Source organism: Chlorocebus sabaeus, chromosome 13 (assembly GCF_047675955.1).
Source record: "Chlorocebus sabaeus isolate Y175 chromosome 13, mChlSab1.0.hap1, whole genome shotgun sequence".
Lineage (NCBI taxonomy): Eukaryota > Metazoa > Chordata > Mammalia > Primates > Cercopithecidae > Chlorocebus > Chlorocebus sabaeus.
This window is the reverse complement of record NC_132916.1, coordinates 54,543,950-54,560,575: the sequence shown is the minus strand read 5'-3', so window position 1 is coordinate 54,560,575 and position 16,626 is coordinate 54,543,950. Positions and strand designations below refer to the sequence as shown.

Below are 16,626 nucleotides of genomic sequence, written 5' to 3'. Positions count from 1 at the left end.
GAGCTCTGTGCTCCAGCCTCGCACAACTCTTGGTAGTTCTCCAAAGGGCACTAGCTCTCCCTCCATTCCATTGCACGTGCAGCTTCATCCTCCTGGAACTTCTGTGCATCCACCCAACCGGCATTCCCTGATGCTATCTCCATCCTTTCATGCAGTTACCTGACCCTAAGACCTAAGCCTCAGTTTAGATTCAAGAACTTCCTACAGGAAGGCTTTTATGATCTCCTAACACATTGTAAATGAATGATGTATCTTCCCCTATTATAATAGTTTTCACTCTATATTAAAATCACTCATCCCTCTGCTACACTGAAAGTGAGGTCCACCTACGTCCTTCTCCCTCCCAGAGTGGGGACTTGGTCTTTGTGTTTGAAACAGTAGAGGCACTGCAGATACTTAGGGAGTGAATGCCAGTAGTACTCACCAAAACAAATTTCAAAAGGTGACAGAAAATTATTTTTAAAGAAAATGCATCAATCCATAAGCCACTATCAGGTCTTTTCTAGAACCCGCTAGAAAAATGGAATTGGTTGTAGAGACAGCAGAGTCTAGTGGAAAGTATCACTTTTGGGAATTAGAAAATCTAGGTTCAAGAATCGATATATTTACTCAATAACCATATGACACTGGGAAAAGATTTATATTTCTGTGACTTTGTCTTCTTACCTATAACTTAGGGTTTATAATTTCTGTAGCAGTGTCACAAGATTGCTGTGAGGGTAAAAGGAAGGATAGATAAATATTATTTCTATTACTATGATGTGAAAATAATTTCAAGCCCAAAGATGATAGGTATGTATTGTTGTTGTATAGGTGTATTGTTTATATAGGATTATCTCAATCTCCTTGAAGATTAACTGGCTTGTTGTGTTATTTTACAGTTTTTATGGAAACGAGCCCTCAAAGATCGCTTTAAATATGTTCGAAGACCCATAGAAGATGATGAGCAAGTGATTAGAAATAAGTGTAAATTTGGACACCGAAGAGGCCAGAAAAGGAAATCTCTTGCTGATATAAGATTTGATGAAATTAAACTTGTCCAGATAAAAGTAAGATTGAATTCATAAATGTTCTGATGACTTGATGGATTGATATATTGATTAAGGAATAATAAATAATAGCGTTTAAAATAATTAAAACAAAATGAGGTAACTTTTTAAAATTTGAAGTATAGTCAAGAACCAAGAAAGTCCGTTTTGCATGGCTAACAATGAGCATGGTATTTCCAAGAAAAGAATTCCCAAAGCAATTACTGAACATCTCATGTCCAGTTTTTTTTTTTTTTACAACCTTCAAAAACGTGGAAAAACCCTTAAGTTCTGAGTCCTTGAATGAATTTTTTTTTTTTTTTTTTTTTTGCTCTTATCCTAAAATGCATCTTATGTTCTTGATGCTCTTATTGCTACAGGAAGTTTTTTAATACTCACATTGTCTGAGTTAGGTAGCCTCCGGTCTCCAGGTTTCAGGAAAGAAATAACCCACATGCATGGATACAAAACTCCATCATGGCCTTCCCTTCCCTGCTGGTCCTGAAGCCTTTCCACCCAACCCAGAAGTGGCTGTCGGGAGCTCCAGGCTGAGGGTCCCTGGGAGGGCCTGGAGATTCTTCCCTCAGCAGCTGGGAGGTCATGGGAATTCCAGTTGTCTGAGATCCTGTACATATTCCTTTTCTACCTCAGAGCACCGAAATATCCTCAGAAACAAAAATTTCCCCTGCTATCAAAGTAGATTGAACTCTTTAAAAAGGATGTCTGAACTACCAAATATGAAAGTGAAATCTCTTACCTTCCCAATTCTGTTTCTATCTTAACCCCATATGAATATGTAAATCCTAACTCTTCACCACAAACATGTTTATATTAGTGAATGTACTTGGTGTAAATATTCTATTTTCTTTTTCATCTGGTGTATTTATTTGACAATAAAAGGGCAAATCACTGAGTCACCTCAGTTTTATTAGTGCTAGTTATAAGATCTATAGGATAGGAATATTTTAAATATATTTTGTAAACCACTCATCCTAGCATCATGCATAATGCAAAACTTGGATGAAAGTATGTACTTTAAATATCTTATTCTAATTTTCAGTGAGGCTTTCAAAATGATAGGTCAGTTAAGATAACACAATTCTATAACTGTTCTTTGACAAAAAGACAAGACAGCTGAAAGGTGCCCTAAATTTAGTAGTGAAACTTTTTAGAAACTTTGCAAAATTTTAATTACAAACTAAAATTATAAGATAGAATCATATTTATTTTGAAATATTTTATGTTCTTAAAAATCACTTTGTGAGAGGGACCCAGATGGCCGAATGGGAACAGCTCCGGTCTGCAGCTAGCTCCCAGACAGACCAATGCAGAAGGTAGGTAATTTCTGCATTTCCAACTGAGGTACCCAGTTCATCTCATTGGAACTGGTTAGGCAATGGGTCCAACGCACAGAGGGCGAACAGAAGCAGGGTGAGGCATTGCTTCACCTGAGAAGTGCAAGGAGCCGAGGACCTCCTTCCCCGGGCCAAAGGAAGCCATGAGACACTGTGCTACCTGGCTGGGTTACTACACTTTTCCCATACTTTTTGCAGTCTGCAGATCAGGAGATTCCCTCGTATGCCTACACCACCAGGGCCCTGGGTTTCAAGCACAAAACTGGGTGGCTGTTTGGGCAGACACTGAGCTAGCTGCAGGAGGATTTTTTCATATCCCAGTGGCGCCTGGAACCCCAGTGAGACAGAACTGTTCAGTCCCCTGGTAAAGGGGCTGAAGCCAGGGAGCCAAGTGGTCTTGCTCAGTGGGTCCCACTCCCATGGAGCCCAGCAAGCTAAGAACCATGGACTTGAAATTCTCACTGCCAGCACAGCAGTCTGAAGCTGACCTGGGACAATCGAGCTTGGTGGGGGGAGGGTCATCCGCCATTACTGAGGCTTTAGTAGGCAGTTTTCCCCTGACAGTGCTAAGGAGGCTGGGAGGTCTGGGCTGGGCACGGCAAAGTGACTGTGGCCAGACTGCTTCTCTAGATTCCTCCTCACTGGGCAGGGCATCTCTGAAGGAAAGGTAACATCCGAGCCAGGGGCTTACAGACATAACCCCCATCTCCATGGGACAGAGCACCTGGGGGAAGGGGCAGCTATGGGCACAGCTTCAGTGGATTTAATCCTTCCTGCCTGCTGGCTCTGAAGAGAGCAGCTGATTCCGACAAGAGGGATTCTCCCAGCACAGCTCACCAGCTCTGCTAAGGGACAGACTGCCTCCTCAAGTGGGTCCCTGACCCCCGTGCCTCCTGCCTGGGAAAGTCCTCCCAACAGGGGTTGACAGACACCTCATACAGGAGAGCTCTGGTTGGCATCTGGCCAGTGCCCCTCTGGGACGAAGCTTCCAGAGGAAGGAGTAGGCAGTGATCTTTGCTGCTCTGCAGCCTCCACTGGTGATACCCAGGCAAATGGGATCTGGAGTGGACCTCCAGCAAACTGTAGCAGACCTACAGAAGAAGGGCCTGTTAGATGAAAAACTAACAAACAGAAAGCAACAACATCAACGTCAACATAAAGGACTCCCACACAAAAACCCCATCCAAAGGTCATCAGCCTCAAAGATCAAAGGTAGATAAATCCACGAAGATGAGGAAAAACCAGTGCAAAAACACTGAAAATTCCAAAAATCATAATTCTTCTTCTCCTCCAAATGATAGCAACTTCTTTCCAACAAAGGCACACAACTGGACAGAAAATGACATTGATGACAGCTTCAGAAGGTGGGTAATAACAAAGTCATCTGAGCTAAAGGAGCATGTTCTAACCCAATGCACGGAAGCTAAGAAACTTGATAAAAGGTTACAGGAACTGCTAACTAGAATAATCAGTTTAGAGAGGAACATAAATGGCCTGATGGAGCTGAAAAACAAAGCACGAGAACTTCGTCAAGTATACATCAAGTATTGATAGTGGAATCGATCAAGTGGAAGAAAGGATATCAAAGACTGAAGATCAACTTACTGAAATAAGGCATGAAGAAAAGATTAAAGAAAAAAGAATGAAAATGAATGAACAAAGCCTCCAAGAAATATGGAACTACATGAAAAGAGCAAACATATGATTGACTGGTGTACCTGAAAGTGACAGAGAGAATGGAACCAAGGTGGAAAACACACTTCTGGATATTATCCAGGAGAACTTCCCTAACCTAGCAAGACAGGCCAACATGCAAATTCAGGAAATACAGAGAAAACCACTAAGATACCCCTCAAGAAGAGCAACCCAAAACACATTGTTGTCAGACTCACCAGGGTTGAAATGAAGGAAAAAATATTAAGGGCAGCCAGAGAGAAAGGTCAGGTTACCCACAAAGGGAAGCCCATTAGACTAACAGCAGATTTCTCTGCAGAAATCCTACAAGCCAGAAGAGAGTGGGGGCCAATATCCAACATTATTAAAGAAAAGAATTTTCAACCCAAAATTTCATATCCAGCCAAACTAAGCTTCATAAGTGGAGGAGAAATAAAATCCTTTACAGACAAGCAAATGCTGAGGGGTTTTGTCACCACTGGGCCTGCCTTACAAGAGCTCCTTAAGGAAGCACTAAAAATGGAAAGAAAAAACTGGTACCAGCCACTGCAAAAACAAACCAAAATATAAAGACCAATGACACGATAAAGAAACTGCATCAACTAATGGGCAAAATAACCAACCGGCATCATGATGACAGGATCAAATTCACACATAACAATATTAACCTTAAATGTAAATGGGCTAAATGACCCAATTAAAAGACACAGACTGGCAAACTGGATAAAGAGTCAAGACCCATCAGTATGCTATATTCAGGAGATCCATCTCATGTGCAAAGACATACATAGGCTCAAAACAAAGGGATGGAGGAATATTTACCAAGCAAATAGAAAGAAAAAAGAGCACGGGTCACAATCCTAGTCTCTGATAAAACAGACTTTATGCCAACACAGATCAAAAAAGACAAAGAAAGACATTACATAATGGTAAAGGGATAAATGCAACAAGAAGAGCTAACTATCCTAAATATATATGCACCTAATACAAGAGCACCCAGATTCATAAAACAAGTTCTTGGAGACCTGCAAAGAGATGTAGATTCCCACACAATAATAGTAGACTTTAACACCCTACTGTCAATATTAGACAGATCAACGAGTCAGAAAATTAACAAGGATATTCAGGACTTGAACTCAGCGCTGGACCAAGTGGACCTAATAGATATCTGCAGAACTCTCCACCCCAAATCAACAGAACATACATTCTTCTCAGTGCCACATAACACATATTCTAAAATTTATCACATAATTGGAAGTAAAACTCTCCTCAGCAAATGCAAAAGAATGGAAATAATAATAGTCTTTCTGACCACAGTGCAATCAAATTAGAACTCAGGATTAAGAAACTCACTAAAAACTCACTGTACAACTACATGGAAATTGAACAGCCTGCTTCTGAATGACTACTGGGTAAATAATGAAATGAAGACAGAAACAAAGATGTTCTTTGAAACCAGTGAGAACAAAGACACAATGTACCAGAAGATTTCAGGCAAATATTCCTGACAAACAACAATGCAAAAATCTTCAATAAAATACTGGCAAACTGAATCCAGCAGCACATCAAAAAGTTTATCCACCACAATCAAGTCAGCTTTATCGCTGGTATGCAAGACTGGTTCAACATATGCAAATCAATACACATAATCCATTACATAAACAGAACCAATGACAAAAACCACATGGCTATCTCAATAGATGCAGAAAAGACCTTCAATAAAATTCAACATCCCTTGATGCTAAAAACTCGCAATAAACTAGGTATTGATGGAACATATCTCAAAATAGTAAGAGCTATTTATGACAAACTCATAACCAACATCACACCGAATGGGCAAAAGCTGGAAGTATTCCCTTTGAAAACCAGCACAAGACAAGGATACCCTCTCTCACCACTCTTATTCAAGATGGTATTGGAAGTTCTGTCCTGAGCAGTCAGGCAAGAGAAAGAAATAAAGAGTATTCAAATAGGACGAGAGGAAGTCAAATTGTCTCTGTTTGCAGATGACATGATTGTATATTTAGAAAATCCCATCATCTCAGCCCAAAATCTCCTTAAGCTGATAAGCAACTTCAGCAAGTTCTCAGGATACAAAATCAATGTGCAAAACCAACAAGCATTCCTATACACCAATAATAGACAGACAACCAAATCATGAGTGAACTCCCATTCACAATTGCTGCAAAGAGAATAAAATACCTAGGAATACAACTTACAAGAGACATGAAGGACCTCTTCAAGGAGAACTACAAACCACTGCTCAAGAAATAAGAGAGGACACAAAGGAAAGGAAAGACGTTCCATGCTCATGGATAGGAAGAATCAATATCGTAAAAACGGCCATACTGCCTGAAGTAATTAATAGATTCAATGCTATTCCCATCAAACTACCAGTATTTACAATAGCAAAGACTTGGAACCAACCCAAATGTCATCAATGATAGACTGGATAAAGAAAATGTGGCACATATACACCATGGAATACTATGCAGCCATAAAAAAGAATGAGTTCATGTCCTTTGCAGGGACATGGATGAAGCTGGAAGCCATCATTCTCAGCAAACTAACACAGAAACAGGAAACCAAACACACCGTGTGTTCTAATTAGTAAGTTGGAATTGAACAATGAGAACACATGGACACAGGAAGGGGAACATCACACACCAGGGCCTGCTGGGGTGGGGGACAAGGGGAGGGAGAGCATGAGGACAATTACCTAATACATGTGGGTCTTATAACCTAGATGACAGGTTGATAGGTGCAGCAAACCACTGTGGTACATATATACCTATGTAACAAACCTGCACTTTCTGCACATGTATCCCTAAACTTAAAATGAAATAAAATAAAAATCACTTTGTAAAATAACAGCATTACATTATGCATAAGTTGCTTTTCTCAAACATTTGATTTTCAGTAGAATAAAGGTGGAGTTCCTTTCAATTCAGTTTTCCCTCTTTTTCTGAGGTATTCCCCACCAAAATTCAATGGAATTGATGAATGGTAAAATCGATTGTCCCCAGCAGTTGTCCCCAGCCTTAGAACTCAAGGGTCAGTGCGTGGGATCAGAGGTCACACCCCTGGACACGAGTCTAAACGCAAACCCCCCTCTTGTGTTGACACATCATCTTTGAACCAGCTTGTACACTCACACTTTCTGTCGCTTCTCCATGGAACTACACTCTTCGTGGTTTTTCCTTTCTAGCCCCCAAGACATGCTTGAATCCTAAGATGAACCCTGCTGTGGTCAATCCAGGACCCTTTGCTACAAAAAGAACAGGGAATTGAATGTATTGAGGTTAGCAGTTAAATGGCAATGGAATTTAGTTTTGACCTTCCTGCCAGCTAAGGCTAAAAAAAAAAGATGATAGGGTGGTCATTGTTGACATCTGCAGAGACAACATTTTTGCTGGCAAACAAATCTAATTGGTAAAGATTTAACTTTTCTCCCCCTTACAAATAGTGCAAATCGCTGATTCTTTGAAGACTATAGCCTCTCCGTTTATCTCTCATGTCTGTAAAGCAAAAAACTTTAAAGGATGTGAAAACTATTTATAGTGGAATATTACAGAAACACTCTGTCTCTGTATTTTGTATGCTACATGGGGATTAAGCAAATGTACAAACGCTAAGAAGTGTGTTTATTGGGGGGGCTGCATCCTTTGAATTTATTTCATATAATTTTATTTTTCAGAGTGATTACCAACATTATTTTTAATCTCTGGTTTGAACTTCTTCCGTTGATAGCTCCTTTGTAATGTCTTTAAGATTGCTGAGCCAGGCACGGTGGCTCACGTCTGTAATCCCAGCACTTTGGGAGACTGAGATGGGAGGATTACTTGAGTCCATGTGTCGCATATATTGAAAGCAGCCTGGGCAGCATAGTGAGATCCCCTCTCTACAAAAACTAAACAAAATTAGCCAGGTGTGGTGGCATGTGCCTGTAAGTCCCAGCTACTCGTGAGGCTGAGGTGCGAGAACTGCTTGAGCCGGGAGGTTGAGGCTTTAGTGAGCTGAGAACGCACCACTGCACTCTAGCCTGGGTGACAGAGCCAGACCCTGTCTCAAGGGAAAAAAAAAAAAAATATTTCTGAACATTAAAAATGTTTTAAGACACACTTGGGTAACTCTCATGTTTTAAAATTTTTTAACTGAGCATAATATTTTTATAACACAGAAAAAAATTATTTCCTATGCTGCGGAGATGGAAAATGTTGATACAGGCAAGACACAGGGGTCCGGCCATTCACTCAAAGGCAAGAAAGTGGGTGTGGCTAAACTGGAGGAAGATCTTGGGAAGGGATAAATAAAGGAAGAGATTTTCTTTTGTTTTGCTTAATTTTGTTTCTGTTCTTTTTTCTTTGGTTGTCTGATGGGATTTACCAAAGAATTGAAGGTAGATGTCTCAATGAAAGAAGGCAAAGTTTTTTTTTTTTTTTTGAGACAGTGTTTCACTCTTGTTGCCCAGAGTGCAATGGCGTGATCTTAGCTCACTGCAACCTCTGCCTCCCAGGTTCAAGTGATTCTCCTGCGTCAGCCTCCTGAGTAGCTGGGATTATAGGTATGCACCACCACGTCCAGCTAATTTTTTGTATTTTAAGTAAAGATGGGGTTTTGCCATGTTGGGCAGGCTGGTCTCGAACTCCTGACCTCAGGTAAGCTGCCCACCTTGGCCTCCCAAAGTGCTGGGATTACAGGCGTGAGGCACCGCGCCCGGCCAGGGTGGATTTCTTAGTCCTGTCACATGGGCTTTCACAGGTAGACCAGGCAGCTGCAGAACTTGTGCAGGTCTGATCAGAGGGGGCAGATCTTTTTTCCCTAACCCTCCACCCACTGCATTCTCCTATGCCATTTTAGCTCTGCTTAAGCTATGTTCTTTGGCTGCAAAACTTGAAGCATCTGCAATGCCAAAGCACCACCTGTGAGTCAATACACCTGAGTTCCTCATGTCCCACTGCTAGAAAGACTTATCATCATGTTAGATAGATAGCTTTGCTTGTCAGAATCCCACATTGTGTTCCCAGACCAATCTTGCAAAATGCTGGGTATTTTGCAATGCTTAAAAATGCCTTTCCAACCTCAGTACCTCATGTGGCTACATGTATGGTTGTGCAGTCAGTGCAGCAGCTGTGCCATCTCTTCTTATGCATCTTTTAGTTTTAGGTCCAGAGAGTGTATAGCCCCATGAATTGATAAATCGGCTTTCTTTTCTTAAGTGTCTTTTACTGTACCTCATCGTGTATTTATAAACAGATATAATTAGATTCTCAAAACAGTACACTTAACTGAGTAATTTCATAAGTTGCTGACAGTCTCTTGTTAAAATGATGAAAATGTTGGATTTAAAAGCTTAGAGGAATTGTGTGGAACTGCATGGCAAAGTAAGATTGTACTTTATACAGTAGTTTTTTTTTGTTTGTTTGTTTGGTCATAATCCTTAAGTGTTAAAGTTGAATGAATCAAACTCCTTAGTTCATGGCACATTATCACTGTTGCCCTGTGCTGGATCTTTCTCTGGTTTTATTATTCCTTTCTGTCCCCATTTCTATCTGTCTTTCTCCACACTTCTGACTGTAGGGAACCATTTTAAAGGGTTTCGTATGTATTTTTTGTTTGTAAATGTTCCAGAATGTGTTCTGTCATTTGGGATTCATGTATATTTGATTTAACATAAATGGGGATTCTTTATCTCATTCAATTTCACCTTTTAAACTGACACTCTTTTAAAGATTCATTCGTGTATATTTCAAGTCCATTGATTTTAACCATTATAGAGTACTCTAGCCTCAAGTCCTGTTCCCACTACAAATTGCACTGCAGAGAACACCGTTATACATACCTGGTTATGAAGCTGTGTGTCCTTTCTTTGGGTTGCACATCCAGAAGTGGAACTGATGGGGCTCAAGGCACGTGTGTACTTAATTTGACCAGTTGCTCTTCAAAAGGACTTTGCTAATCTCACTCCCACATCAGTGCAGATCCCTGTATTCCAGCCAACGCTTACCATTATCTAGCCTTCAAAATGCTGCCAAGACTAATAGGTATAAAGTATAATTTCATTCTTGTTGTGATTTACATTTCCATGGATTACTGAGTCTGGGCATCTCTTCATATGTATGTTAGCCTTTTGCATCTCTTCTAGAAAATTACCTCTTTAGATCCATTGCCTGTTTTCTAATGGGTTTGCATCTTTTTCTTGTTGATTTGTAGACTGCAGTCTTTCCCATGCCCCAAGTCACAAAGTTTCTCCCTTATTCTTTCTTCCCTTATGTTTGTAATTTTAACTTTCATGTTTAAATCTTTAAGTCATCTGCAGTTCATCTTTGATATACCAATGGAATAAGAAAGAATGCCCAGAATACACCCATGTCTATTTGGGAACTTAATGTACAATAAAAGTGGCACCATAAACCCATGAAGAAAATGGGCTGTTTTGTAACTGGTGTTGAGAAAGTGGTTCATTATATGGAGATCTCTATTTAACAGCATATACAGCCTGTTCTTAAGCCATTGTATATTGCATTTTCCACTAGTGTTTATTACTTAGTACCACTTAGTGTAGAGACATTTTTTGTTGCCCAGTGGAGGATATGCTGTGTCAGGGGAGTCTCTCAGTGTAGAAGATTCTGTGTAGGTTCATCCTCATTTTCAGAAGAAGGGGAAGAGGGAGTCCTCTTAAACCATCCCCCAGGACCCCCTTGTAGCATCTGCCCTCTCACAGAATGACATCCTGGACTGTGGTGCCACAAATGGAGGGAGTGTTGAACCAAAAGAAGGTTCTGAGCATCGGCCAGCACAGGGAGCACCAGGACAAGCTCTGGCTAGCCCTTGGGGGAGTATCCTGCTGTAACTGGATGGAGATGGACTGGTGGAAGGATCCTGCTCTTACTATCCTGACCTTGGTTTGAAGGAGTTCGTATCTGGTCTACATGGGGCATGGAACCTTGGATCCCCATGTCATCATAGCTCGATGTTGATCCTTTCCTTGGGGATCTCTTCATCAAAAAAAATTCCTTGGTGGTCCTCTTGGCCTCTGTCAAATGCCTCATTTGAAGCATCAGGATGTAAACATACTTACCGAAATGCTTAACTTCTTAATACTTTTTTGACGAATGCATGCATTTTCTTTTCTTAATTACTAAAGTTTCTTTCAGCTGGTAGAGCTATCAACCTATTATCATAAACTTTTTGGCCATGAAAAAAAAAAGCTGACATTGATAATAGCCAGCGATTCTTTAAAAATTTTCTGAAAAAAATTTTGACTTGTACTGTATAGGTGTCTAGCTCTTTACATTTATGGCTGATCTTTTCAACTACTTTGAAAAGATTCTTCTCTGTCTTTATGGGGTAAATTCACTCTAAATTTGATATTTGGTGAAAATAATTTTGTTTTCTTGAAGCAGAATACAAAGGATGTAAATACCATTTACATCTCAGCTAGAGCTTTTGCTTATCTCTTTTGTGTTTTTTTGTGTGTTTTTGTTTTGTTTTGTTTTCTAACTGCAATGGAGTTTTCTTGATTTGGAGGCTTTTAACGTTATGTAGGTGGATAGATTATTTTATCTTTGTCAGTTAGTTTAGTCTACATTTGGTTTCTGTTTTGCTTTAAGAGTTTTAAATAAGTAACTTAGTCCTACTAGTTTCTTCAAAATTTCTTTTAATTTCATCTGCTAAGAGGTCTTCATTTTATGATGTATTCTTTACTTCTGATTTCAAGTTCCTACAATGTATGTTGTCTTCTCCAGAAACAACAGTTGTTTGAGGTTTTTAGTTTCTTGTTTATCATATTTCTAGTAGTTCTATTTATCATTGAAACTGAAGTATTGAAGTCTCCAACTATAATTCTGGAATTGTCTATTTTTCCTTTCAGTCTGTCAGTTTTTGTCTCACGGTTTTGGGGGCTCTGTTGTTAGGTGTATATAAGTTTATAATTGCTATATCTTCCTGATGTAACCCTCCTGGTCCTGTTACTTACCAGTTTAACAAATTCTTTCCCTTTTGTACAATCAGCAGGATTGTACTTCTCCACCCCCTTGAAGTTAGGTGTGGTCACAAGGCTGGCCAATGAAATGTGAGCAGATGTGACATGCGCGTTAAAGATCCCGCATACAATTTCTCATTTACCTCTTTTTTCAGTGACAATTGACAGCATTCTAGATGATGGAGCCATGTCCTTGGGTAAAGAGGATTAGGAGCAGGGCCCCAAGATGGGCATGTCACATGTATGATAAACTTTTGTCACTATAAGGTGTGGGAGTTGTCAGGTGCAGCAGCGTAATCTTGCCTGTTGCAGGTAATACCAGGGATTCCAAACACACTATGTCAAGCATTGGATCCACTTCTCTGTGATTCTCCTGTGCCTGTGCTGGCTTCATGAAGCAATGAAGGCATTTTTTGAGGATCAGGCTAGTCCTGCCATCCTCCCTTGTGATTTTACAATCTGTGTCCTTGTACCATCTTTAGCATGGGGAAATATATGAGAGTTATTGCCATTTGTTATAATAAGAACACTTAGAACATAGGGAAAAAATGATTTTGCTTTAAGTAAAAACACCTAGTTTTCATTTTTACAGCTAATTTACTTGAAGATTCTTTCTAGACCCTCAGTACTAGGAATAGATTGTCTCTTTTGTGAATTTAATTTTAAGGACATTTCTCTAAGTCTGAAATATAGAGGAAAAAATACCTAACATTTTACCTCATTCTGATGTGACATATTCTATCAAATATATACTGGAACCACATGGCAATTTCTTTAGAGAGGATAACTTGTGCCTCTTTTTTTTTTTTAACCTACTTTATGTGTAGGATACTGATGCATGGATTTGATAAATGCTTTTAGGATGTTCTTGTATTCCATAGTCTTCCACATATTTGCTAAATAAGTTAGTTAACTAACTACCAGGTGTTAAATTATTAACACTATGCCTATAATTCATTTCTCTCTTAAAACATTTTATTTTCCTACTTATTGGGTACATATATATCCTATAGCTTTGAAAGCTATGAAATGGCTTTGTGTGTTAGATTTCTTTGGCTTAGAAATAAAATATAATTAAAGTTGTGCAAAAACTACCTAGTGAGTCAAATGTTAAGAATATTTACTAAGTTTCTTTGGATTTATCTTATGATAGTTACTGTTGTTTTTTTACTAGGCCTGATACATAATGATTTATTGTATAAATACTAATTATTTTATAGCCTTTTCCACAGATGTTTCTCTTATGATAGAAAATTGAACAAGACAGCAAAAGTTGAAGAAAAATCTTGACAGTTAATTTCATTCTACATAGAGTGCAATTACTGTCATTTGCAGGTGGCATATTTACTAATACTGCAAAGTTTTACAAGTAAGCTGCGCACTTGGAAACATGGGGCAAGGTTGTATGGGTGAAACTCTGTCCGCTGATTGACTGAGACACATGCCTGAATGCTAAGCTAAGCTACTGTTCAAGTTCCATAGGGATACATCATTTCCAAGTCAATACTTGATGTTAATAGAATTGGAAATGAGGATGACTGGGATTTGGTATGAGGAAACCCCTAGTATCTAACACCACACTGTCCAATAGAAATATAGTATGTGCTGCTTATGTAATTTTTAATTTTCTAGTAGCAGAAATTTTTAAAAAGTAAAAAGAGGCAAATGGAATTAATGTTAATAGTAGATTTAACTCACTATATGCAAAATATTATTTCAACATGTAATCATTCTAAAAAATTGTTAATGAGATATTTTACATTCTTTTTTTGCATAACAAATATTTGAAATACAGTGTTTGCAGCTTACATTTCAATTTGGGCTATCTCTGGCAGGGGGAAAAAAAGCCAGGTTCAGTGGCACATGCCTGTAGTCCCAGCTACTTGGGAGGCAAATGCAGGAGGATTGCTTGAGCCCAGGAGTTAGAATCCAGCTGGGCAACATAGCAAAACCCAGTCTTCTATTAAAAAATAATAAAAATGACAATAAAAATTGTTAAAAATTCGAAATATCAATTTGGGCTAGTCACATTTCAAGTGCTCAGAAGCCACATGTGGCTAGTGGCTACCATACTGGACAGCTGAGACAAATACTCCCTTTGGGTAGTTAGAGAATGAGTTAGATGACAAACTACAGAGAACATTATAATCAGCAGGGAGTATATCCAGTTATTTGCTGGTGATGTTCAGAAGCTATAGTCCACAGTCTTAGGTATGGAACCTTTATTTACATAATGCCTTTAAAGTAGATTTTTCTTAGGGTATTTATAAGAATTATTCAGGGACCAGATGCAGTGACTCATGCCTGTAACCCCAGCACTTTGGGATCTGAAATGGGAGAATTCCTTGAGCCCCGGAGTTCAAGACAAGCTTGGGCAACATGGCAAGATACCTTTTTCTTAAAATATTATTTTAAAGAGAATTATTCAACTTTCATAACACGATACTCTCTTTGTAAACTTATTCAGATTGTGGGATATAGAACAAAGTTATCTTTATCAAAGTCAAGATGAGTTTTTATTCATTTCTGGGAGATAAAAAAAGCTATAACTACATTTTTAACCATGCCGTCTTACTACTTCAAAAGCAGTCTCATTCTTCCGTTGAAATCAAACTTAGAACTATTCTCCTCCTTATTTCTGTTCCAGCTGTCAGCTTAAACTAAAAGTTGGCTATAACTATGCTCTGCTATTACAACCAACTCTCTGGGAGCTTAGGTTGCTGTGGTGTTGGAGTAGAGAGAGACCACTCAATGTTGCCAAAACTAGTGTGGTGAAGGAAGCGTAGCGTACACACTTTATACAATTTGTTTGGCTGTAACTCAGGTTAATGTTCTGGTTAATTTATGCTGATTCCTCTAAAGTCACACATGTCACAGGTGAGTCCTACATTTCCCTTCAGTGTATTTCTTGGCCGGAAGTGATCTCTTTCCCGCTTCATGTCTTCTTCCGTTGATTCCTCCCTGAGCACGGCCCTCCATTAACTTTCTCTACTGAGACAGACATCTTGAAGTCAACAGTCTTCAAGTGGAAACAGCTTGGAAACAGCTGCTGTTCTGTAAGATTCAGACATTTTTTATTCACTAGTTCCCTCATTTCAATGTGCACTGTTAAAGAAATCAGCCTGTTAGAGAAGTGGAGAACTACCCTAACAGAAACCTGAACACCTGGGCATCTCTGTGCTTGGAAAAAGTCACTTCCCTTTGAGGTTCTCAGTTTGCCCATCAGTAAAGTGTGAGGCATGGACTAGGTGATTTCTAAGTTCTTTCCAGCTTTAATAATATATAAATCATTAACAGTATATCTAACAATATACAAATCTAATAATATGTAAATCATTAAAATGGTGAGAATTTTAAATTCTGATGTAGCCTTCTAATAGGAAAATCACTTCGGTCTAGAATACAACCCACCAACACTGTGTTAATCCCATCAGTCTGATCAGGTGGAAGCTCTCTAGAAACGTTATTTTCATGATTGGGTAAGAGTTTTGGAGGAAGTAGTACATTATATACACAGTAGTATCTAAATGTCAGTATCAGCAATTATATAACTTCTGTATTTCAGTAGATGAAAGAAAGCTGTTTAAAACATTTTTTTCTGTACTTTAAAAAATTAGAATGTTTTCTACTTAAGAATTTGTCATTCTTTGCATTTGAGGCATACAGAAGAAAAAATATATATAACATATATGTAGTTTATGAGACAAAATAAACACTGTTAACCCAACATTTAACTTTAAACTAGAACACTGCCTGCACCATTGTGTGTGCCCGAGTTTTCCTCCCCTCTCCCGTCACCTGCCTCTCCAACACTACGGGCCTCTAGAAGTAATCACTACTCTGAATTTTATGTTTATCATTCACCTGTTTTTAAAATAAATGATATTGTCACATATGCATGAATTCTTAAGGGATATATTGCTTAGTTTTGCTTGTTTTTTTTCAAGCACATATTTTATTTGAATAAATCCTCTGAGGTCCATTTTTATGTTCAACAGTTTAAAACATATACAAACAAAGCTTGAAAGTAAATGAAGATCTGACATATCTGAAACTTAAAGTTTTTTTTTTTTTTCTTTTCACCACCTTCCACATTTTACATTTGAAACTCCTTGGCTTCGTTGACAATCCATTATCCTGGTTATCCTGCTCCTATAATTTTCTCCCTTTCTAGAAATCTAAATCTAGATAATTTATAAGAAATATCAAATCTGTATCTCTGCATTCACAAGTTTCCTAGCTATTCTTCCAACCTCAATTAAAAGATTTCATCTCCTTTAAGTCCCAGCTTTAAACCCTGGCCCTCTATGGTTTTCCGCAATCTTCAGATTCGCTCTACTAACTTTCCCGTAACATGCTCTGCCCTTCCTGTCTCTCCACCCAGAACTGTCCTTCCTTCTTTCAAATTCTATTATCCCTTAAAATCTGATCAGTTCCTCATCTTCCACGAATTTTCCTTCACTACCCCAGCCTAAAACAAATTCTAGTTTTGCTTGTTTTTGAGGTTTACAAAATGATATGAAAACTATATGTTATCTTTGATAAGTTCCTTTTTTTCGCCCAATGTAATGTCACTGGAATTCAT

The 16,626-nt window shown here is 38.7% G+C and overlaps 1 protein-coding gene across 4 annotated transcripts in view; it reads left to right on the top strand.

Annotated features, from left to right (window-relative positions):
• The window catches only part of SAMD3 (sterile alpha motif domain containing 3), a 66,954-nt gene that overhangs the window by 34,201 nt on the left and 16,127 nt on the right, over nt 1–16,626 (top strand). For all 4 annotated transcript variants that reach the window (XM_073022466.1, XM_038000921.2, XM_008007078.3 and 1 more), the window contains one exon: nt 882–1,049. In XM_073022466.1, the coding sequence (XP_072878567.1) occupies nt 882–1,049 (168 nt within the window). The remainder of the gene's footprint in view (nt 1–881; nt 1,050–16,626) is intronic.